Raw genomic sequence first — 25,935 nt, 5'->3', positions numbered from 1 at the left:
AAGTCCAATTGCAATACTGCCCTCGTGGCACATTAACCCAGCCCCACCCCAGATGCTCTTCTGTTAGTTTCCTACTAGAGCTCACAAATTCCTCGTGAATAGGGTACCAGGTAAGACAAGAGCAGGAGAGGAAACCAAGTACAGGGACGGTGTGTCTCCAACAGCAATGGCATCTGTGCCACTGGGACTTCTTTTATGGTATTAACAATACCGCCTCGTGTACAGTACAGTCTTTCTCCCACTAGACTGAAACCCGAGGGGATGAGATTAGAGTCCGTTGGCTTTCCAACTCTGCTCTATGGACTCCTGGAGGCTCGACAGCCCCCACAGGGGCCACCAGTATGGGAGAGTAGGAAGAGCTCCAAGCCCCTTCCCCTACAGCCATGATACATGCTCTAAAAAAGAAAAAAAAAATTGCCGGGACTGTCTCTTATCTCACGTTACTATGTCATGAAGTGTCTCAAGTAGCACTCTGAATATAACACAAGCTCAATAAAAACGTCAGCTGGAGGGTGCCTGGGTGGCTCAGTCGGCTAAGTATCCAACTCTTGGTTTCAGCTCAGGTCATGGCCTCATGGTTCGTGGGTTCCAGCCCCACATGGGGCTCAGTGCTGGCAGCGTGTAGCCTGCTTGGGATTCATTCTCTCTCTCTCTCTCTCTCTCTCTCTCTCTCTCTCTCTCTCTCTCCCCCCCCCGCCCCTCCCCCACTTGCGCTGTCTCTGTCTCTCTCAAAATAAATAAATAAACTTAAATAAATAAAAACATGTCAGCTGATTGTTGTGTATTTGACATGTGCTTCGCGATGTCTTCCTAAAATCACAACACACAGTGAACCTAAGAACTCTTAGGTGGAACGAAATGTTACACAACAAACTGAATCTTTAGTCATCGCAGAAGTAAAGAATCCTTTTGAAAAAGTTAATTTTTAATATGTAATTTATAATTCATATACACCTTGTTATGCATATATTCGATATGCTTAAAACGTACCTGAACTAGCACTTTGGGGAGAAGGAAACAACACGTAACTGCCATTATAAGAGAGATGAGTCAAAAAGGATTAAATCTCTTTGTGGGGAATTGCTTTGCTTTGGCATTTGCATAGTTCTTAAAATCCCTAACTCATCACATATCAGGTACTCGTTCATTTGCAATTCCACAAATTTAGATTCACTGTCAATACATACCAGAACACCTGTACTTCAAATTATGGAAACTTGATCTTGACTGAGGCCCAGTTCTTATAAAAGGCCTATTTTTTTTAATGTTTACTTACTTATTTTGAGAGAGAGAGAGAGAGAGACAGAGAGACAGAGACAGAGACAGAGGAGGGGCAGAGAGAGAGGGAGAGAGAGAATCCCAAGCAGGCTCCACACCGTCAGCATGGAGCCCAATGTGAGACTCAAACTCACAAACTGTGAGATCATGACCTGAGCTGAAATCCAAGAGTCAGGCATTTAGCCAACTGAGCCACCCAGGTGCCCTAAAAGGCCTATTTTTAAAAGTTAAATTTATAGAATGGAAGCACAGGTAATCCATTCATTTCTTTTTTTTTTTAATTTTTTTAAATGTTTATTTTTGAGATAGAGACAGAGTATGAGTGGGGGAGGGACAGAGAGAGAGGGAGACACAGGATCCGAAGCAGGCTCCAGGCTCTGAGCCATCAGCACAGAGCCCGATGTAGGGCTCGAACCCACAAACCGTGAGATCATGACCTGAGCCAAAGTCGGACACTTAACTGACTGAGCCACCCAGGTGCCCCTATCCACTCATTTCTGTCAAATCTATGTAGGTTATAACATTGAATGGAAAGCTAGAGCCCTGGAAAAGTGCAGAGTTGGATCTTACTATCTAGGTCTCACAAACGATTTACACTTTGATTTCACGCTACGAACTTTCAGCAAAGGCAACTACAACAAAGAGCTTCACGAAGCCTACTATTATAGCTGCCGTATAAACGAGGACACTGTTCTTTCTCTACATTATCATGCTTTCCATAGGATGCCCTCAGATAAACCATCCTGCTCCCCCAGGAGAACGCGTGCATGCGCATGTGTGTATGTTCATTCCTTGGGAAGTTCATTTCGTTTCCTTATTGAGGGAAAGGAAATCATGTAATTGAATTCTTCTTTGAATGTCAGCTACAAACAACTACAGGACACAAATTTTAGCTAAATTTTAGTAACTCTGTAGAACTGTGGATGGGGGGGGGTTCTTCCTGACAACCACTGGGATTCTCTCATCTTGAGGAAAGAAGAAACGGGGGACACACTGAATGTTTTCATTTAGATTAAGTTGACAATGTTTTTTGTAGACGCCAGACAACAGATTCCAGTTAACTCTGTCCTGGTTACTGAAACCTGACCTGCATTTTACCATGACTAAATTCTATCCCCCCCCCCCCAGTGAAATAAAACAGATGAGTGAAAATACTAAATCATCAAGAAAAGCCCACTCATCATATGGGGCATCAGGAATAAAGAGAGGGGGTTATAGCTGGAGGGAGGCGGGCCCTGATAAGAAGGACAGACAGGAAGGAAGGGCACAAGCAGGTAGTGAGCCTGCTGTGGGGTTCATCCTTCCTCTTATATGAGGACATTGAACTTTAGCCTGTTTATTTGACTCTAATTTAATCATCTATCCTCTGGTAGAATGCCAGCACTTGAGACTATCGTCCTGCAGGGGCAGTGGGGTGAACACAGGCTGGGAAAGAAGGCCTTACCACATGTTTCCTTACCCTCTCTGTATAATAAATAGAACTATATATTATTAAGTGCCTGGTGCATGGAACACTTAATTCAATTAATCCATTTAACGTGGGTAAACAAGCTAAACTTTAACATCCCTAGAGAACAAAGACGTCACCCATGACAGAGGTGATGTTCTTTCTTTCATACCTAGGTTTTATAACCTTGATGTTCATTTCTGCCCTGTACCTTCCCCAGTCTTAACTTTTTTGCATTTGTTTATATGTGTTATATACATTCTCAGGAGCCTCTGCAAACTTTGGAGAATGAGATAACGGATGGGTGGATGGGTGGATGAGTGGATGAGTGACTGGATGGGTGGGTGGCTGGGTAGATGAGTGGCTGGCTGGGTGGATGGGTGGGTGGTTGGATGGGTGGTTGGATGGATGGATGGATGGATGGATGGATGGATGGGTGAGTGGATGGATAGATGGGTGAGTGGCTGGCTGCGTAGATGGGTGGGTGAGTGGATGGATGGATGGATGGATGGATGGATGGATGGATGGATGGACAGGGGGATGGGTAGATGGATGGACGGATGGATGGATGGATGGATGGCTGACTGGATGGATGGATGGATGGGTTTGTGGATGGATGGATGGGTCTGTGGATGGATGGATGGATAGATGGATGGACGGACAGATGGATGGCTGACTGGGTGGATGGATGGATGGGTTTGTGGATGGATGGATGGATGGATGGATGGATGGATGGATGGAAGGATGGATGGGTGGATGACAGAAGAGATGCACGGATTCTCTGGGGATGATTCATCTGGTGGATGACATATTTGTTAACTGACTGAAATAATACAGTCAAGTAAATGGTATTGGGTCATTCCCTGCTCAACAATAAGTGTTTCGATGCAAGTCTCAAGTGCCTGAATAATTCCCTAAGTGCGTGAGCAGGTGTACCACACACACATTCACGCGTGAACACAAGTGAGCAAAAGCAATAGAAATACCTCATCCTGTCCTCTGCCAGCTCCTTCAGACTTTACTTCTTCGTCCACCGTGTCCTGAAGCTCCGTGTTAACCTGATTCAGCTCCTCGCCATTTTCTTCATCGGTGCCTCCGTTATTGCGAGTGGGACCCGCCTGCCCCTCGCCGGGATCGGGGACCTCCTCGACTTCCTCGGGGGCGTCTGCAGCCTCCCCACCTCCTCCCTCTTCAACTTGGCCATTCACTCCCGAAAAATCTTCTTTCTGCTCTGCTTCCTTGTTGGCTTTCTCTCCGTCTTCTTCCTCACCTACTATTTCTGCTGGCCTCTGGTGGATCAGAACGAGTGACAGGTAAGAGAAGTGTGACAGAGATTTTCCACTGCACAGTATAATGCCGTAGTAATTATTCTGCTACCGTCAAGTGAAACATCCTTTACTTAGCACACAGTGTGCTAACCCTTACTGAGTACCTACTGAATGTGACCCTTCCCAAGGACTTCCTCACTTACTCCTCACAACAATTATTGTTCCCTTTTTACAGGTGAGGAAATGAAGGTATAAAGAGACCAGATGTGTAGCCCAAGATCCCGCTGTGTATCAGTGGTAGAGCCCGAACTGGAATGAAGCATGTAACTCCAGAACCAGTGCTCTGAAGGCCCGTGGCAGAGAGGAAGCCAGACTGCAGGGCCCTTGGCCGATATCTAGCAGAGCGTCTGGTCCAGAGTCTTTGTGGAGAAATCATCATCCTCATGGCTACTGCCAGGTGTGTAGTTACATCTCCAAAGGCTAAAAGAGAGCAATGGTGGTGGCACCAGAACGGGAGCCCAGGCTTTCTAACACCAGCTGTGGACCACTTTCCGCACAACGCCTGGGCGCTGACGGCCTATCTCTAAATACAAAAACAGTCACACAGATCCAAGGTCAGAATGTATGTCCTTTCTGTAAAAATAGTAAGTGCTCAAGAATGTATAAGCTCAAATGAAGCATTTTACTGTTATTTTGGTACATGTAAATCTGCTTCAAAAGACAGCAGGGGGCCAACGACCAGAGCTAAGACCCTGGAGAAAGACCCAGGTTCAAGCCCTGGCCAGGCACTTACCGTTACCTAACTTCTGTGAGCGCCAAAACCCCCACTGGTAAAATGCGAGTGTAATAAAACCTCCACGGGGAGTCAGTGAGAGAAGTTACATGCAGTGCCTACCACATCCACCGCATCACATGCCAAGCAAACATTAGAGTCGCTTTGTTTGCATGATGCGTTCTGTCCTGGAACACTCCTATTTCTTCACTGTCTCCAATAAAATAAGCTTGTTGTTCGGTTTTGTTTTTAAGTATAGACAGGATTTGTTCCAAGTTAGGACCCTAGACCTGTCTCTTTCTGGCTGATACCGGACAGGTTGTGTAGTCCCTCAACAGCTATAATAATATGCAGGTTTGAGGGGCACCTGGGTCGTTCTGTCAGTTAAGCTCAGGTCATGATTTAGGCTCAGGTCGTGACCTCATGGTTCATGAGATCAAGCCCTGCATTGGGCTCTGTGCTGACAGTGCAGAACCTGCTTGAGGATTCTCCCTGTCCCTCTCTCTCTCTCTCTCTCTCTCTCTCTGCCCCTCCCTGCCTCTCAAAATAAATAAATAAATAAACTTTTAAAAAAATAAAATGAGGGTTTGAGTTGCTATCAACCCTGATTCTCTCCCCCCACCTTCCAGCTCTGGAAAACCATTCTCAAACCGCCCAAATGCTCGTTACAAGGTCTCGACGGTCTTCTTGCACAAGTTAACATAACGCTCTCCATTTCTAAAGTAGAGAAGAGATACAGAACAGAGTGGGCTGAAAGTTCAGGGCAAAACTCCACACGCTGTTTTCAAGAGGAAAGAGTTGGAACTGTGAAGTCATAACAACCTGGTCAATCGAGTCTCCGAAAGATGCACTTCAAAAAAATGAAGGAAAAAAATTAGTTGTTCTTAAGATATCCCCATAACCATGGTGTTCGTCATCACGCAGCTTAAATTACAGTACAGTGAGGCTGTGCCTCTCCTATTTCCATGCAGATGCTTAAAGTTAAATAGCGTGCGGCCCCACGATCCTTGAGCTGCTGTCCGGGGTGAGGCTCTCGGGAAGGCCAAGTGCTGGATGGAAAGGGAACAAAACATGGTGAATCTGCCAGTGGTGCTAAGAGGCACGACACACACTTATGAAATGGAGACTAAAGGAAGGACGGTGAGAAAAATCTCCCATCTCTGCACAGGAACACACACAGCAAAGCCCCGGGCAAGCGATGAGCAGAGGGAGGGTCCGGTCAATGAGAGGGTGGGCTCTGTCATCACGAAAGCAGAAGAAGGGGAATGTCCCGGGCCAAAGGTGGCAGGTCCACATCCCTGAAGAGCAAGGGCTTCATGGTGGCCTCCTCAGCAGGACACCATGATGGAGAGGGGACTCTGGGCAAAAAGAACCAGAACAAGGGACCAATTCAGAGAAGCACTGTGGGTGGCTTCCCCCTCATTCCCCCTCACACATCACAAGAGACCAAGAAAAGGCCAAGGGGTCTGGAGCACAGAGAGCAAGCTCCCTTCTTAGTGACTCTGAAGGACACGAGTGGTACACGCCGTGCGACCCTGCGAGACATCTGGAGGAGGGCTCTGTCACCATGACGCGCGTGAGTGGACCCGGAGCGCCCCCCTGGGCTGAGCAGTGCTCTAGACTCTGGGCATTCAGAGACAAATACGACAGACAAATACTCTGCAATCAAGGAGCTCAGAGCAGTGTGGGAACAGGTGGCACTAGCGCGTCAGGACAGGGACCTTTCACGCTAGGTGTGGCGGCCTCTGGTCGCTGTGACTGAAATCCCACGTGAACGCCGTTCACAGATGCGGTTCGTACATGGAGCACTGTCTCCCGTGAGTGCCAAAGGTCACGCTCTGGGCTTATCTGTTCATCCTTCCACGAAACCCTCGTAACAGCCCTGCGGGGTCCACTGCTTATTCCCCGTTACACGCGGAAGGAGAACCAGGAACCACTCAACGCCTTTCGCATCTGCATCGCACAGGCGGGAGACAGGTAGGGCCAGGACTTGAACCCAAGGCAATAGCCTGCCCCAGAGTCCCGGTTTTCTTCCTTAGAGAAATAACTCGATAATCCGTTGTCTCACCTGGTCACTAAGGCAAGCACTCTCAAGTGCACTTTCAACGACCAGAGGGCAGGACGCTACAAGGCAAAACTGCTTTTAGTGTCTAAGTAATTACTGACCCGAAAGCACAAACATTTCTGGATTTCTGTTAAAGACTTTTGCTGTGATCTAGGGAGGGAACATGATAAAGACTTTTAGGCAGAGTCCTCAAAGCCATTACATAAACAAGAAGCCAGAAACACGACCTGCATAGGCTGCCGGCAGAAACAGACTGCTTTTTCAATTATTTCTGAGAATTGGGTAATTGCATTTCACCCTCCTAGAAACTGTCAGTGACCTGAACGTGCCCAATTCAGAGCAATGGTTTTGGTTTTAAAGGGAAGTGATACCGGTTTTTTTAATAAAAAAATATTTAATAATAGTAACAGAAAAAAACTCAAAATTACTGTGATCGTGTAGGAATCCGGACCTGTCCCTGGTCTCTGTGGGAATATATTCCAAGAGCTTGATAAAGTCTGTTGAGGTGACTGACTTCTGTGTAAATGGGAAAAGTCTGTTTTCCTCTCCTGAAATTGGGATTTATAACCTAAATGTTGCAAAACAAGTGGGAGTTGGCTTTCAGTTTTTAGTTCTGTGTTTCTCATCTTATCCTTTTTCTTCACTCCCAACTCCCAAACGCATTCACACTTTTCCTTCCCTTTGATACAAGCAGACGGGACAGACTCCCACCTCTCTACAAAGGAGGAGATGCCCAGCCCTGAACTGAGGCCCTGGGCTCCCCTCCCCACCATCAGCATCACCACTCACTCACACTATTACGCTTCCGTCCCGTTATTTCTATTAGACTTCCCCAACATGGCTGCTTTACAGTCATCGCATGAAGCCACAACCGGTTAGCTCAACCTTTCGAAATGCAAAAGATTAAGGCGCAATACCATACCAATTTGATCAATTTAAATAAGACAGCAGCATGAGTTAAAAGGTTTATAATCCTTTAAATATCCTGAGTGTAGAACACAATTTATTATTACTACAACACTACAATTCAGCACCACCCCCCCAAAAAAAAATCCGCCGTGACAGATCTGTAATGAATAAATGAAAAGCAGTGTGCTTTTTGGTGTAATCTCCTTTGAAGCAGGCATTAAATTATTAAAGATGTTTCCAGTGCACACATCAATCAAATCATCCCCAGAAGGAACACTGGGTTTCACACCCATACACACACACACACACACACACACACACACACACACAGACGCGTGCGCACACATAAAATCTATACCATGGTGAGGGCCTGCAGAGAAACAAAAGAACAGTCCTTCCACAAGAGGGAGGGGGTTCGCAGTGAGAGCGGTCCCTCCAGGACAGGACACCCAGGAAGAGAAAAGCAAGGTCAGCAAGATGCACCTGTCCTCAATCCTTTCCCTCCTCCTGCACAGAGACACTCTCCAGGACGACTCTGGTTCCCCACACACAACCCTGACCCGGCGTGCAGCCCTAGCCGTGGGCGCCCACAAAGGAGAGTTGACTCAGCAGAATGCGGTTCTTAGGAGGTCTTGGGATGTCATCTCACAGCTAGGACGGCACTCCCCTGGGGGGCAGGCTGCTCTATGCACAGCCAGACACAGAAAGTCACATTGTAGGGCTTCATTTCCACAAAACGCTCACGGGCCTGACTACAAAGACAGGAAGAGGATTCGTGCTTGCCCGGCTTGGGGAGAAGAGAAAATGGGGAGAGTGTTTAGCAGGCACGAGGTTCCCTTTTGGGGGGATAGGAGACGCCCTGGAACTAGACAGAGGGGACTGTGGCACAACTGTGAGTGTTCTGAAGGCCACAGAGCTGTGTATCTAAGAACAGTTAACGCTGGGCACCTGGGCGGCTCAGTTGGTTAAGCGTCCGACTCGATTTCAGCTCAGGTCATGATTTCACCATTCATGAATTCGAGCCCTGAGTCAGGCTCTGCGCTGACAATATGGAGCCTGCTTGAGATTCTCCCTCTCTCTCTGCCCCTCCTGCCCCTCCTCTCAAAATAAACAAACTTAAAAAAACAATGGTTAATGGTTAATTTTATGTTATGAGAAACTTGCTTCGCTTTTTAAGGAAACTATATGCCCCAACTCCTGACCACCAGGTAGAGCTATGTGGCCACCTCTGTGTGTCTGCTAAGATGTCCCCAGAATGTGCCACCTAAGGGACCAACCTCTGCTTTACTCTGTAACTGCACTCTGGGCAGACACCTCCCTGTCTCAGGTATAAAAAGCTTCCTTTCACAGAACATTCGGGGATGCCTGGTAGGTCCTCATTGGCGGTGTTAAATGAATAACAAAGCTGAATGAAGAAACTAACAAACACATCTGAGACCAGCAGCTTACTTAGAATTAAAATATAGAAAGTACTAGAAAAATATCCCTACTCCCCCGATACCCAACAAAAAAACGTCTTTGGAACTATTTAATTTCTTCAAACTCCCCAAGTTGTTCTCAGCCTCTGCCCACTTGGCTGGACCTGCCTGACTGCGGGCTACTCGGCCCCTGTCACGGCTAGCCAGACACCGGCATGAGGTCACTGAGCATGGCCGTCAGGTGTGTGGAGACCCTGTGCCACCCCCACCTCAAAGAGCCGGACAAAGACCCTGATAACGTCAACAACTCAGATACAGAGAGGTAGACACAGCAGCCAAAGCGAGGGGCTGGGGAGTGTGGGGAGGACGGAGCAGCAATCCCAAAGGAAGAAGTAAGACAAAGAAATAGCAATTCATCTTGAGAGACGGGGAGGAAGGAGGAAGGGAAACAGGAAGGGGAAAGGTCCTTTTCCCCAAGGTCCAATCACAGGGTCCCTCCTGCAGAGAAGGAAGCGGAACTCCTGTGCGTGACCCCTCGCCACTCCACCGGGCAGGAGGCAGTGCTCAGGTGATCCCCAGAGACCGTGTCCATACCTGAGAAAGATCACAGGGGGTTCCTGCACGAGGTCTATGACTGCTGATGTTTTCTGCAATGCTGGCATCGCCCGGCAATGTGAAATACACACTGTGAGGGGTGAGGCAGCTGTGACCGCTGCTTCAGGCCAGCAAATTCGCCTCACCTCGCCTGAGCCTCCTCTGGAATCCGAGGACGATCGCAGGACCTCACAGGGCTGTCATAAGGAGGAAACAGGATCATGCACGTAAAAGACCACTGCAAACTTAACAAGCTATCTGTATGTTCATTACTGTTATCCCTCCACTTTTCTGGCCATTGAATGCAGGGAGTTGGGAGGTTGTCCGATGAAACAGTAAAGTACAGGGTCTGCAACTAACGGAAGTGAGTTCGGGTGGGCCCCTCAGGACCGTCTCCCTTCTAAACCTCCGGGGAAGGAAAACAAACAAAACATCAGATCGAGACACTTAGCGATGGTCTTGCCCTTCTCGGTTAATGCAGTTAAAAGGCAGGCTGATGTGTGTACGTCTGGTCCAGTGAGACTGTCTGGTGTGATTTCCACAAAAAAAGTGATCCCTGCTCTTAGTTACGGCTGATTACTCTTTGCTTCAGAGTCCCCTGCCTGCATTTCTCACAACTAGTTTGCCACCCGGTAGCTTTGTTTCTCAACTGCTAGCCACTCTCTAAAGTCATGCAGATGTGCCCAGCAAGAGGTACCAAGACCCAAAGCTGACCTGCATGAATTAGTATGTACACGCGGGTCGCGTACTTTGCTGTGGGGTGGAGGGCAGGCCGGCAGGAGCCAGTTATGGGGACAAAAATGACAGACAGGCAGGCAGTAGCATCTCAGGCTTCCCAGAGCACTTTCACAAATAGGTTCTCACTGCATCTCCCAAGCAGCAGGCAGGCAGGGTGGGAAACTGAGCCTGAGAAAAAGTCAAGCATCTTGCCAAGGGTTACATGACCAGTGGGTGGTACCTTTCATTTGCACTGAAAAAAACAAAAAATGGACAAAGATTCCAGTTGAGGGACACGGCTCCCAGTAGTTTATAAACTGGTCACCGTGGTAACCAGGCACCTGCTCAGCCCCACCCTTACAGTGTGACAAACAAACTGAAAGACAGAGGGACTGGCTGGCTGAGTGGGTTCCATGTCTCTCCTCAGCTCCAGGCATCTATCTTACAGACACAAGACTTCAAAAGCTGTGTTCCCTGAATATTATCCCTTTGATCTATTAGGCAGCATCAGGCCAGAGACAAACCCCATTTTCCCACTGTTTTGAGCTGAACTGTATCACCTCAAAATTTACACATGATGGGGCGCCTGGGTGGCTCAGTCAGTTAAGCGTCTGACTCTTGATTTGGGCTCAGGTCATGATCTCATGGTTCCTGAGTTCGAGCCCCACATTGGGCTCTGTGCTGATGGCATGGAGCCTGCTTGGGATTCTCTCTCTCTCTCTCTCTCTCTCTCTCTCAGCCCCTCTCCCACTTGTGCTCACTCTCTAAATAAATAAATAAACTTTAAAAAAATTTTGCATGTTAAGGTCCTAACCCCCATTACCTTAGAATGTGACTATTTGGAGATGGGGCTTTGAAAGAAGTAATTAAGATAAAATGAAGCCCATAGGGTGGGTTGTAATCCAACATGACTGACATCCTTATAAGATATTGGGACACTTATATTAGATCTAAGTGTCCAACTTCAGCTCAGGTCATGATCTCACAGTTCATGAGGTTCGAGCCCCATGTCGGGCTCTGTGCTGACAGCTCAGAGCCTGGAGTCTGCTTCAGATTCTGTGTCTCCCCCACTCTCTGCCCCTCCCCTGCTCACCCTCGCTCTCTCTCAAAAATAAACATTGAAAAAAAAGAAGAGATTAGGACACAGACATGCACAGAGTCAAGACTACGTGAAGACATGGGGAGGAGACGTCCATCTACAAGCTAGATAAACTGTATAAAACACGGCATTGCAAAGGCGATACATGAGGAAGATACTTTTACCTAAAGAGAGAGAGCTCAGAAAATACCAACCTGCCGACACATTGATGGCAGACTTCTAGCCTCCAGAACCATCCACTGTTGAAGCCACCCAGTCAGTGGTACTTTGTTATGGCAGCTGAGACCACTACACTCAGCAAGTACCTCCTGACCTCCCTGCTGCTCCCTCCCCAGCCCCACGTACATCCACGTTCAGATTCATACTCTTCCTTCATTCTCCCTCTCCCTTCCCCTGTTTCCTTAAAAAGCCCATTAGCACACCTTCCCATTAGACCCGCCTTCTCTCCAAGCCTTCCTGGCTCCCTCAGGCAGCCAGCACACCCTACCTGTGCCCTCATGGGGCTGGGATGGGTCAAATGCATCAGTACACTCTGCCATGGTATGTGTGAGATGTGTGAAATGAAAACAGTGGACAGGAGCTGCTATCAAGCAGATGCCTCTGACAGTATTTGGAACGAGTATGGAATAATGGGGAAATATCCGCTGTGGCTCTACAGAGGCCGTCTGGAAGTTTCTAGAAGCAAGAGCTCTTTCTTATTCATCTTTGTGTCCATCACCACATTTGCCATGGTATTATATGTCCATTGTCTTGACCTAAACACAAATGTGCCTCCCACAGGTAAAAGCCGGCACAGTATGTCCCTTTGGGAAGGCAGAGATGATGGTAACACGGCTCACATTTACTGAGCCTTGTCTAGATACCTGGTCACAATATAGTCACAAGTGCACCACTTCGGAAAGGCACTCTAATTGTAAATACTACCTTGAAATAATGCCCCTTTAAAGGAAAATAGTATTTTTATTGTAAAAAATACCAGTGTAAAAAATACCCATTTTATTGAAAGTTGGGAGACTATCTGGGGCGCCTGGGTGGCTCAGCCAGTTGAGCATCTGACATCGCCTCAGGTCATGATCTCACAGTTTGTGGGTTCAAGCCCCACATCGGGCTCTGTGCTGACAGCTCAGAGCCTGGAGCCTGCTTCCGATTCTGTCTTCCTCTCTCTCTGCTCCTCTCCCGCTCACACTCTGCGTCTCTCTCAAAAATAAATAAACATTAAAAAAACTTTTTAGAAATTAAAAAAGAGAAAGTTGGGAGAATACAGGATTGACTGTTGACAGAATGATGGTTAGCCATAAAGACAATTCTACAAGGTTTATTCTAATTACATCACCCTGCCATCCTTTATGAGAGTCACGTTATAAAAAGGAAACACAGCACTACAAAGGCAATAAATCAGAAAGCTACTATTACCTATGCTTAAAGTCTTCTCCCTTAAAATCTACCTCAAATTTTACACAACTTGTGACTAACGTTTCAAGAGAACCCGTTTTCTGGTAGCAATGGTTTCTCCAGAGTTCATTCATCCTAAAATCTCAGGACTAGCTCATGCCTGCGAGTAGCTGCGGAATCCTTTATCCTGTATAAAGTACAGTTCCTATGTTTCAGCAGAGTCACGAAAGGATTATACCCTCTCCGTGATACTCACTAAACCGATGTACATGATGGTTCAGGGATCACAGAAGTCATCCAAATGACTCCAGCCCCTCAGCCTCTCTGACATCAAGAACATCCTCAGCGCAGCTAGAATAATAGACATGTTGACATATATGCACAATTACACACAATAGGTACCCTCGCACACAGAAATTTTTATAAAAAAGCCGAGATCTCTTACCTTTCTTTTTTTTTTTTAATTTTTTTTCCAACTTTTTATTTATTTTTGGGACAGAGAGAGACAGAGCATGAACAGGGGAAGGGCAGAGAGAGAGGGAGACACAGAATCGGAAACAGGCTCCAGGCTCCGAGCCATCAGCTCAGAGCCTGACGCGGGGCTCGAACTCACGGACCGCGAGATCGTGACCTGGCTGAAGTCGGACGCTTAACCGACTGCGCCACCCAGGCACCCCAGCTCTTACCTTTCAAAAAGCACATTATTTACCGTAAGCAACGGCTCTTAACATTTATTAGAAAAGTCCCACTAGAAAAGTTCTGTGTTTCTCCTTAATAGGACACCAGTGTTGGTACTCCTAGTGCCTTTTGCCTGCACTTGCTCATCTGCACATCTCACTATTCATTTCGTAATGGACATTCTGAGATAATGGTTGATTTGTGTGGCAAGTCAGGAAAGGTCTGTAGTTACGACGGCCGTCTGCGTCCTGGCGGGGACGGCTCAGGGGAAACCACAAGTATTCAGGCTTTCTAGAGAATATGCATGCAGTTTACTAAGGTTAACTCAGGATTCCTGAGTGGTAAGAGGAATGAAGATGAAATATGGAAATCATATGGAAATAAGTCACAAAATATCGAAAGCATCAATTACTTGGATGGCGTTCGCACAGACAGACCAGGCAGCTCAAATGATTTGCACTTTAAAACTCACATCACATCTCTGAGAGTCACGGCATCACTAAAAGCGATGTGGGGAAGGCATCTAAACAGAGACCTATAGCGAATGTCCCGTCCACTTTAGAAGTAAATGCTGGGGCGCCTGGGTGGCCTAGTCAATTAAGCATCAGACTTTGGCTCGGGTCATGATCTCATGGTTTGTGAGTTCGAGCCCCTCGCAGGCACTCTGTGCTGGCAGCCTGGGATTCTCTCTCTCTCTCTGCCCCTCCTCCACTTTCTCTCTCTCTCTCAAAATAAATAAACTTAAAAAAAAAAAAGAAGTAAATTTGATTCTTATATTTACATTGGAATCCCTGAGGAACGTGTGTTAATGTTTAAGACCTCGCTGTCTGAGACAACAGAGCAAGTTAGAACTTTCTAGTCCAGGTATCCTACCTAACCACCATGCATGTCTCTCATTCCCCCTCCCGGAAACACACTCCACCAGGAACCGGGGATCAGAACCAAAAAGAAACAAAAATGACCACCTTAGATATGTCCGCTTCTCAGGTAACACCTGCTACATTTGCACGTTGGGAAAGAGAGAGGGTTAGTTTCCGGCTCCCGCGTGGACAGGTGTTTCTGCAGATTTCACCCACAGAATTCGGACACTGGTGTTAAAAATACAAAAGTCACCTCACTTGCTTTTATTTCCACTGCCATGGAAACTAAAAGTCATCTCCTACCCAAGTTGAATGATGTGTTTTGAAATAATCAGTTTCAATTTTTCATGACAGCAAAGAACAGCTTCCTGTTTTCAGTTTTCACAGAGGGAAAAGGCAAAAAACAAAACAAAAAAACGTTTAGACATCATTTAAAGTACCATGACCTACAGAAAGGATGCTCATGTTCACAGATGTGACCCCCGTGAGGATATGGCAAAGAGAAGCTCTGGCCAGCCACCAGCTGAGAGCTGGCTCACCCAGCCCCACGATGCTCCCCATGTTTCCACAACACCCATTTGGGAAGGTATAACAAACACACGGAAAACACGTATGTAGGGGCACCTGGGTGGCTCAGTAGGTTAAGCATCAGACTTCGGCTCAGGTCACGATCTCACAGTTCATGAGTTCGAGCCTCATTTCAGACTCTGTGTTGACAGCTCAGAGCCTAGAGCCTGGAGCCTGCTTCGGATTCTGTGTCTCCCTCTCTCTCTGCCCCACCTCCTCCTCCTTCTCTCTCTCTCAAAAATAAACATATTTTTAAAAAAGAAAACATCTAGATAGCATGAGAGTATTCTAGTCATCATTAGAAAGAAGAAATCCCCATTAAGTTCTCTCCCTTTAGAAGTAAATGTTGATTTTTCTCTTACATCAGAAATCCCTGAAGGCTGTATTTTAATGTTTTATACCATTTCCATCAAGTAAACACAAATCCATAGACAGGATGTCACAAAAACCCTCGTTGTTTATGCACAGGGAAATTAAGAAGCCAGAACATCCCCCTCTAAACTCCTGCAGCTGTGTGCCAGGCTTGTGGCAACATGGATCAGGATTCGAGGGGAGGACAGGACTCGAAAAGGAAGCATGTGGAAATACTGTTGCCTTTCCCTTCAGTGAAGGCAGTGACAGCTGAGGAGTGCTCCACGCAGATGGAACATGTTGCTGTGTGGGATAATCAGAAGTCCGTAATTTCCCCCAATGCCCTTCTGCTAGGTATTCTGAGAAAGAGACAGAGAGACAGAGATCCAGGCTGGAAGCCAGGAGCCTGGGCGCCTGTGTGGACATCAATAGGCTATGCCTTTGTGGGAAAACGGGGCTCGTGTCATTGATGGCAAAACACTTTGCACGAGCTTCTTTCCTGGTTTTAAACATTTTATAATTCTGATTTTAACAAATACATTCCATTGAAGTAGATGGATGGGTCTGGTCAGAAAAAGCAGCCTCCTTCACACGAGTAAGTCACACAGGCAAGCTCTCCACCTAGCTCGCGGGTCGCAGGAGAAGCTACAAGTGGCGGCTGACCCCCCCCCCACAGGTGGCAGGTTGGGTAAGTGGGGAGACCACACGAGGGCTCAGAGAACAGAACGATGTCAGTGGGCATCGCGGGACTTCAGACCTCCTGTTTCTAGTTACAGCCTCTAGACTACAGTTTGTTGTTGTTTTTTTTAATGGCATTATTTAAAGTTTACTTATTTATTCTGAGAGAGGAAGAACGAGCAGGGGTGGGGCAGAGAGACAGAATCCCAAGCAGGCTTGACACCACCTATATGGGGCTCGAACTCACAAACCATGAGATCATGACCTGAGCCAAGATCAAGAGTAGGAAGCTTAATGGACTGCGCCGCCTAGGCGCCCCTTAAATGGCATTCGTTCTGAACGTGTAGATCAATGATCACCAGGATAAATGCCCCCAGGGGCTGGGTGAATGACACAGGTGTGCTGCCACCTGGTGGACAGAAGAGTGTCGCGGCTCTGAAGGAGGTGCTGTAAGCCCTGTGCCAGCCAAAGAGGATTCTCTCCCAGGGGATGTGGTCACAGGCTGCCGGTTTCTCATCTAGTGTAGATTCTGTAAAGATGGTTTATTTTCCCCGTGATGAATTAGTGTGGAGGCGATTTCTGGTTAAACACAGCAAACTGAACAAATGTCGGGTTGTTGTTTTTTTTCTCAGCTCCCTTCTAATGCCACTCTAAACTGCCAGTAAAGGCAATTAAAAAAAAGGGGGGGGGGGATGAATGTGTAAGGGCACAGAAGCCTGAAAAGAAATCACAGCCACAAAACTTGGGAAACAGTAAAGCCAAAGGATGTGGGGCCAGTAACAGCAGAACTGAGGCAGCTAAAATGTGCTCTTGCGGGAGGGGAAGCCAAGAAGCAAACCTGTGCAGGCCGGAAGACCTACAGAAAGCCGAGAGACTGGAGGCACCATCAATCTCTGGAAGAAGGGAAGTGGCTAAAAATAGGGGGGGTTGGTTTAGGGTCTTTAGGAGAAGCAGACAGATTCCCAAGATCCCCTCCCCGCCCGTGAGAACTGCAGGAGGCTTCCTCTCTGAAGATCCTGAACTACAGGGGAGCTGGACCTGAGCCGAGCTGAGAACAAGGGCAGCAAGAGCACAGTCACGGAACCAAGAGGAATAAATCTCTTGGGTTCATGGCAAGGTGCCCGAGCCCCCTTCCCACAGTCAGATCCCCAAATGTGCACCGCCAGGCTTACACCGCCAGGGCAACAGATTGAAAGATTCCATTCAAAGAAAATAGACTGGCCCAAAAGAAGAACACAGATATTGAAAAATGGAAGTCTGCCAATGAAATGGCAAAAACCAATCACCCTACAGTGAAACGCCCCCAACTTGAGGAGCTACATCTGTGCACGGTTTCCTCAATGCTTCACTCTAAAATCTAATAGGATACACACCTTAAACTCATACAATGGTGGATGTCAGATATATTTCAAATTTTTAAAAATTTTTTTTAATGTTTATTTATTTTTGAGAGAGCAAGTGAGCAGGGGACGGGCAGACAAAGGAGGGTGGGGACAGAGATTCCCAAGCAGGCTCTACACTGACAGCACAGAGCCCAATGTGGGGCTCAAACTTCAATTTGTGAGATCATGACCTGAGCCAAAGTCGGACACTTAACCAACTGAGCCCCCAGGCACCTCTATATTTCGATTAAAAAAAGAATCTAACCAGAGAGCCAAGGAAAGCCTCTAACAATGAGACAGAGATAAAAACATAGAAAGAAAGAAAGAAACCCAGAAGAAACAGAGATATTACAGGAAAATAAAGTTTAAAATAATAGATGAATCCTTGGAGATATAAAGGAAGATACCACATCCATAAAACAAGATGCTACAAAAATGTACATTCAGAGAAAATGAAAGAGCTCTTAGAAATTAAAATATGGTAACAAAAAAATCAACAGATGGAAGATAAACGCTGAGGCTTTTTGATTTTAAAAGAAGTTGAGAAAATACAAGAAAAAATTTATAGAGATGGAACAAAGGAGAGGTAAGTGGAGAGTCAGTCTAAGAAGGCCAATATCCAAAATATGTGCAGGGGCGCCTGGGTGACTCAGTCAGCTAAGCATCCAACTCTTGATTTTGGCTCAGGTCATGATCTTGAGGTTCATGAGATCAAGCCCCACATCAGGCTCTGTGCTGACAGAACAGAGCCTGCTTAGGATTCTCTCTCTCCCTCTTGCTCTGCCCCTCTTCACTCACACTTACTTTCTCTCTCTCTCTCTCTCAAAAATAAGTAAACATTAAAAAAAAAAAATTCCAAATACTTGCAGTTCCAGAAAGAGAGAAGAGGGGAGAAGGAAATCGTCAAAGAGATAGTTCAATAATTTTTTTCCAGACTGAAAAATAAGCATCTCTAAAATTTAAAAGTCCACTGGGTACCCAATCCAATAAGCAAAGGAGCTTCACCAAGGCACATAACTGGAAATTTCCAGAACACCAGGAACAAAAGAGCCTAAAAGCTTCCAGAGAGGGGAAAAGGATTATTTACAAAAGTTCAGGAAACAGAATGGCATGAAACTTCCCAACCGGCATTGTGGATGGACAACTAAGCAGTGGTCTAAAAATTCTGAGAGAAATCATTATGTAACCTAAAGTTTTATACCTAGCCATACAGTCAAGTTTGAGTAGAAGAAAAGGTACATTCAGACATGCGAAGTCTCAAAAACAATGTTCTTCCCACACAGCTGTTCCCAGGAGGCTACTAGGAGTGAGTTCCATAAAAAATGAAGGTGAGTCCAAGAAAGAGGAAGATGTGGAGGCCAAGGAATAGGAGATCTATCCCCTGGAGAAGTGAAAGAAATTCCCAAAACAATAGTGAGATAACTTGAAAAAGCAGAGCCAGAGAATACCTACCCAGCTTGAGGCAGATGATGAAGGGTCTGAGAAAAAAATGAAGTTGAAATTTCATCATCATTGCACATGCTTTGAGTATACCAAGAGGAAATCAACCCCTGGCAGTTTAGAGATCACTTGGTAATAGCTACACAGAAAACTATACAACTGGAAAAAAAAAAAAAAAAAAAAGGTAACTGAAGTGGGAAAGAGGAAAAGAGGGTCGCACAAGAAAGGAAACGGAACCAGAATCCATTCTGTGGCTCAAATAATATAGCAAAGATAATGTACAGATTAAATACTGACTCAGCCAAAAATCATCATGAAATCAACGTGCAGAGAGAGAAGAGGGTCACGTGTGTGTGTGTCTGTACGCCTGTGGCCTTATTGTGGGGTGGGGGATGAGACTAAGACTTCCACGGTCATTAGGGATAAAGTTAATCATACCTAAATTTGAAAAGAACAATCACAAAACTTTATACCAAATTTGAGATAGCACCTAGGAAAAGGATCTCCATTATTTTATGTGCCCTTAAAATTAACAAAAAAAAAAAAAAGCCAATTAAACTATGATATACAATCGCCTATAAGACCCAAAGGCCCAAAGATTTCAGAGACATTACCGTGGAAGGGAAGGAAGGATGTATGGTTTAGAAATACAGGGGCGCCTGGGTGGCTCAGTCGGTTAAGTGGCCAACTTCAGCTCAGGTCATAATCTCATGGTCCATGAGTTCAAGCCCCGCGTCGGGCTCTGTGCTGACAGCTCAGAGCCTGGAGCCCGTTTCAGATTCTGTGTCTCCCTCTCTCTCTGACCCTCCCCTGCTCATGCTCTGTCTCTCTCTGTCTCAAAAATAAATAAACGTTAAAAAAAAAAAATACAGCAGTGTGTTTGACACCAAAGAGTTCTGAACAAAGTGTTGTGTTCAAACGGGTTACTTGCGTGGAGCAGGAATCCAGCTGGGGAGGGGTGAGGCACGTGGTTGCTACTTCTGTTATAATCTTTGTTAAACTTCAAAAAAATATTATATGTGTAACTTTACTGTTAAGGGTTTAATAAGTTTTAAATAAAGAAAGAAAGACTGTGTATCACAACCTCCAATTAAAAAAAAAACAAGAAACAGTTTCACTGCTCTACTGAAAGAGGTTCAATGATATTTAATGAAACTACTTAGCATAAAAACATCTTGTAATTCTCATTATTTGACTATTCAAAATCAACTGCAAATGGGTGAGGAAAGCTACAAAAGAATCCAAAACCACTCCAAAGCTGCTATCCCTATCTTCTGCCTTCTTCTCTCAAATGGAACAAAATGGAAACTATAACTGCTCGTTGCCTATTTTATACGTATTTATTTGCTTGTGTTCCTGAGACGGTGGGTTCTCCCATCCGGCCTTTACTTACCGGAGGCAGTGGACTTCAGTATAAAGGAGCAGGCTCATTCCTCGCCTCTTTAGCTTGGAAAAGCATCAATTTACAAAGGACACATGAGTCATCAGTGCCAGCGTGTTAACACAGGTATTGGTTAGTCAGGCACTTGCTCTACTGCTTAGGAAAAAAGACTGATTTGGAGTGTGCATACAAAAAAAAATAATAATAATAAATTTTTAAAAGAAAACTTTATTCCTGTTAGACCTAAACTCTGTCCTGAGAAAAGATATTTATTCTGGCCTCCCCATTTTTTTTAATGTGCCATTCTTCAGTTTTCCATGGGTTTGGAAGTAGCACTAGATGCAGGATTGTTAACCTGTCTCTAAAAAATGACAAGAGCCTGGACATGGGAACAGAATTCAGCCATGCTTTTGGATGGAATTAGTCCGCAGTTACACACACACTTAAGCACACAAACACCATGCACCGTCCAGCAGAGGCTATCAAGGACGACAGGAGGTCTGAAATTTTAAAAGCTTACCCATTAGCCTGTCGTTGGTTTCACGGACGTGGCAGAAGACAGAAGACTTCTGGGTCAGGGACAACGAACTTTATTGCTCACAACAGCAGAGGATCCCCGTTTGCACCCACTCCCCAAGGCCTCACCCCCACAGGGCAATGGGAAGGGGGGCTGGTGATACACATAGCGGCTCACCTTCCAGGGAAAGAACTCTCAGCTTAGGGAACCCAAATCTTTTTCTGAATACTTTCATCGTGCTCAAATATACATCCCATAAAATTTACTGTTTTAGCTAGTTTTGAACGTCCAGTTCAATGGCACCGTGTCTTTTATGATAGATAGTAAACCTGCCTGCCCTTTGCACCACGGGAAGACATTACCTTTACTATACCGGACAATAAACAAACCAGGCCTTTGCCCCAAGGCAGGCGTTCTCCATCTCACTACTATTAACATTCTGGACTGAACAGGTTTTTGTTGTGAGGGCTGCATTGCAAGATAATTCAGCAGCTGCCCTGGCCACTTCCCAGCAGATGCCAGTAGTCCCTCAGCTGTCACAATCAAATGTCCCCAGAAACTGCCAAACAGCCCTTAGAGGCAAGACTGCCTCCAACTGAGAATGACTGTTCCAGAGGAAGTCACTAGGTCTTTCAAGGTTGTTCAAACACCCCTGAAAAGATAGTCCAGAACAAAGGCACTCTGTGCCTCTGCTCGTAATATAGGCCCAAACACAGGAGACCCAGGGAGAATTGGCTTCCAGCAGAGGCCTCAATATTTACTTCTAGAACTTGATCTGGTTTTCAGGCACAGACAAATTACTTGGCCGATTACGGATGATAACTATATACCCACCCCCCCACCACACACACGTGCACACATGCACACCTTTGTTCATGGCCCTCTGACTAAAGCTTTAATAGGAACCACTTAGATGATAGGAAATCAGTCCAAAGAAGTTAATAGCTATGGCCCAAAAGAGAGTGTATGTTAGTGTCACTCACAGCTGAACCAAGTAGTATATACAATGACTACATTTCCTTTCTTACGAAGGAATTTTTTCTTTCTTTAAGCCAATAATTGACTTTTTTTTTTTTTTTTTTGCATTTAATACTCTTCCCCCAGATCACTCAGATGCTTTGAAATTGGACAGACCTGTATTCAACTATCAACTCCCGGGGCACCTGGGTGGCTCAGTCGGTTCAGCGTCCGACTTCAGCTCAGGTCATGATCTCGCAGTTCGTGGGTTTGAGCCCTGCGTCGGGCTCTGTGCTGACAGTTGGGAGCCTGGAGCCCGCTTCGGATTCTGTGTCTCCCTCTCTCTCTGCCCCTCCCCTGCTCGCGCTCTGTCTCTCTATCTCTCAAAAATAAGTAAACATTAAAAAGTTGTGGTTTTTTTTTTCAAATACCAACTCCTCTGCATAGCGGTACAACCCTAGACAAGCAATCCCATCTACATGAGCTCATTTTCTTTCTACGTATAAAGTAGGTGGGATGAGACCGATGTTTCAGGGTTGTCATCACAGTTGTATGAATACAAAAGCACCTAGTACAGTGCCTGGCACACCACAAGGGTGCGTCCTCAGAGTTGTTCTTACTGTAACGGTCTCCACACCCTCGTTTGGCCCTTCACAGTATTTATAACACAGCCGCTTAGGATATGGAGCAAGAGGTCTCCGGGCCATGGAGAGAATAACTCTATGACCCGACCCCATAAGTATCTCTCGCCAACCACGTGTGCTAGCTAAGTCCAGCTCTATTATTAACAGGGTCAGAGAAGAAAGTAAGCCTGACCTTCTGTTACCTGGTTTTTATTTCCTTCAAACCGACATCAGTGTGTGGACGGTGCCCAGCTTTTACCAACCTGTTTACTCAGTCTCTCTGCACACTTCTATTTCAATAGGCTAGCCCTCTCCAGTCGAATGAGAAATCAAGCTCTGTGGACACTAATCCAAGGCCGTTCAGGTAGTTTCAGAGACCAGCTCCCTCTGTTGGCTCCTTGCGATACCAAACTTACAAAGAAAGAAATACCAGGGCGCCTGGGTGGCTCAGTGGGCTACCTGTCAGCCTCCTGATTTCGGCTCAGGTCATGATCTCATGATTCGTGAGTTTGAGCCCCGCGTCAGGCTCTGTGCTATCAGCACAGAGCCTGCTTGGGATTCCCTGTCTCCCTCTCTCTCTGCCCCTCCCCTGTTGGTCCTCTCTCTCTCTCTCTCAAATAAATAAATAAACATGAATTTTTTTTTTAAATAAAGAAATACCTATCACAGGTTTTGAAACTTATTAAGTGATTAACAAGGAGATTTCTCTTCTGGTAATAATGGTATGATTTGGTTTGATTTTTGACATTTTGGCTTTGGAATAGAAATGAGTCTGGTTTGGGGCAGCTGTTAGGTGCTGTATACACATGATGATTACTCTTCCTTGTCTTAAAATGTAACATTTAATTATAGCTTCACAGAAGACTTCAAATTCCATTTCCCTCAGGGGAAAAAAATACCTTTAACTGGAGTTTACGAAAAATTATTAGTTGTAGCTAATCCTGGCTAATAAATTGGATTTTTGAAATCTGTGTGATTTTTAACACATTAGGCTTTTCATCAGGAAGGCGATGCTTACAGAAAATGCCTGCAGAATAATCAAGTAGCAATCTCACTGCCACACTGCTAGGACAAATACAATTGAGAAGATCATCTATGGAACTTGCTGGATTGTGAAATTTGCTTTCTGAAAAGGAAATATCACATAATAGTCCAAGGACAAGTGGCAAATCCTAGTGACTTCTCGTTCCCTTTAGCCAGGGGTATGATTTCCCCCTCCCCAACCTAAATTCCAATCCTCCATTTAGAAATGCAAGAAATCTGCTTGAATTGTATTAAAAAACCTACCTGACTTATTTCTTGCATCATTTAGTGAACACTAACACTCCCTCATCCCTTCCACAAGCACATGTACACACATCCACAGAGACTCTCTCTCTCTCTGTCTCTTTCTCTCTCTCTCTCCCTCTCCCCTTCCCCCTACAAATACAGTATTCCGTTGGCCTAAAAGGAAAATCAACAGAAGACACAGCAAATACTTGAGTTGCATCTGTATAGGCAATTCTTCTATGAAAACCAAAATCCAACCACAGCAATTTCAAAGACCCTACAGGAGAGAATATCACAGCATTCAAAACAAACAGAAGGAAAGAAAGAAAGAAAGAAAGAAAGAAAGAAAGAAAGAAAGAAAAGAAAAGAAAGAAGGAAGTTCGAAGGAAGGAAGAAAGAAAGGAAGAAAGATAGGCAAACTCCTTTTCTAAATGGAGGAATTTTTTTCTAGATAAAAACCCCAAGTCAGTATTTTTTTTTCTGTATCAAACTTTCTCCCTCTTTGCATCCCCTGGCTTACCCCCAATGCACCTTATTCTTCAATGTTATTTATTAAAGTTACATCTTTTTCCAGAATTACCAAAACAACAAAAAATAAAAAAAGACAGTCCAAATGGCTGTTCTCTTTGTAGGAGTACCAGGAAGACCTGAAGGTGTATTGTGTTGTCTTGCGTTTAACGTTGTTTGGCCACCTGACTACCTGAGAGGGTTTAACCAGCACCTGCGTGGGAACAGCCTGAGGCCGGTAACGCGGGACTGGAAAGAAAGAAGTGGCGATTGGTTTAGGCACATTTTTAAAGACATGGGTAAAAAAAGAGGTTAGAGAAGGAGAGAGCCAAAGCATAAGAGACTCTTAAAAACTGAGAACCAACTGAGGGTTGATGGGGGGTGGGAGGGAGGGGAGGGTGGGTGATGGGTATTGAGGAGGGCACCTGTTGGGATGAGCACTGGGTGTTGTATGGAAACCAATTTGACAATAAATTTCATATTAAAAAAAAAAAAGACACGGAGACTACCTGATCAACTGGGATCTCGACTTGAGTATCTTCATCTTCTTGGACTTCTGCTGCCCCCTGTGTCTCAGACCTCTCTGCTCCAGCTTTGAAGACGCCTTCATCTATTATTGGAGACAAATGCACAGCGAAAATCAAAATCCAATTGTGACATCGTGTGGCTGAATGCTGAAATTACAATCAAATACCTAACGAAGATCATGTTTTCTAATAGGTATTTTGGCTCCCTTTGTACCCTCCCCCCCAATTCTTCTGCATTTTCACACTGGGAAGAGGGACAGTGGCCAAGACGAGGTGGACCCAGCAGGGCAGAGCTGCGTCCCAGACCCCTCTCTCACCCTCTGGCTGCTGACTTAGTAACACAACCCTGCAGATGTATTTACACAGAGAGGACCTCGCACCTATTATCTGCTCGCCACTCCTATCCAGGAAGCAGTGACGATGCTTGGTGCCTGAAAACACTAGTTTTAGAAGCTCTCCTTTCCGAAGAGAAATCACAGAGCTGACTCCGGGTCTCACACAAATCAACCTTTTATTTTGCAGATTTCCGCAGGATTTTCACAACCTAGGTCTTAAAATCCTTACGTGTAAAATGGAAGCTAAATCTCTAAGACTTTAGGTTAAGCTCCCGTGACCTGTTTTCCCCACTGAAAGCAGCGATAGCTGTTTTCCGTATCTGAAGTCGTTTTCCTGTTTCCCCTCAGTCTTGTCTCCTCCGGGCCCCATCATCAAAGAATCCCAGAACCGTCTGTCATTCTCTCTGCGTGCCCCCCAAGTAGGTTTAAGGCTTCGGTCCTTCTCACAGAGGTTTCCTCTGGCCAATTTTTAAGGATCTCCAGGAATGGAGAACTCACCTCCTTCTCTGCTAATCTATTATAGGACTAGATTACCCCCTGCACTGTACCAAGTACGGTTTCACCTTTTGTCTTGAAACCCCCTCTATTTCCCCAATAGAAGCTTGCTTCCCAGAGCACAGTGACTGGACACGTGTCACATGAAAACACTCCATAGTGTTCAAGTTATAAAGTCAGTCTTGATTAAACGTGAAACAGATTCTTACATTCGTGGAGGCTCAGTGATGTAAAAGGCACTGTGCCAGTCGATGTGGCCACCTAAGGTATAAATGAGGTGTGGACTGTCCTCTCAAGTTGCCTGCAGACCAATGCACGTCTGTAGACATGCACACATGCCCCCAGTAGGGCTCCCTGACAAAGCGCTGTAAGAGGGGGTGTAGCCAAGGGCTGCGGGCACTTAGCCCTT

General features: G+C 45.7%; 1 protein-coding gene across 1 annotated transcript in view; it reads right to left on the bottom strand.

The window, feature by feature from the left end:
* DCDC2 (doublecortin domain containing 2) overlaps window positions 1-25,935 on the bottom strand; it is a 166,705-nt gene that overhangs the window by 2,574 nt on the left and 138,196 nt on the right. The window contains exons 9-10 of the mRNA XM_047859342.1: window positions 24,679-24,779; window positions 3,712-4,014 (exon numbers count right to left, since the gene is read on the bottom strand). Of these exons, the coding sequence (XP_047715298.1) occupies window positions 3,712-4,014; window positions 24,679-24,779 (404 nt within the window). The remainder of the gene's footprint in view (window positions 1-3,711; window positions 4,015-24,678; window positions 24,780-25,935) is intronic.

Source organism: Prionailurus viverrinus, chromosome B2 (genome assembly GCF_022837055.1).
Source record: "Prionailurus viverrinus isolate Anna chromosome B2, UM_Priviv_1.0, whole genome shotgun sequence".
NCBI classification, from domain to species: Eukaryota; Metazoa; Chordata; class Mammalia; order Carnivora; family Felidae; genus Prionailurus; species Prionailurus viverrinus.
The sequence above is the reverse complement of the archived record's forward strand: the minus strand, read 5'-3'. Positions and strand labels throughout refer to the sequence as shown.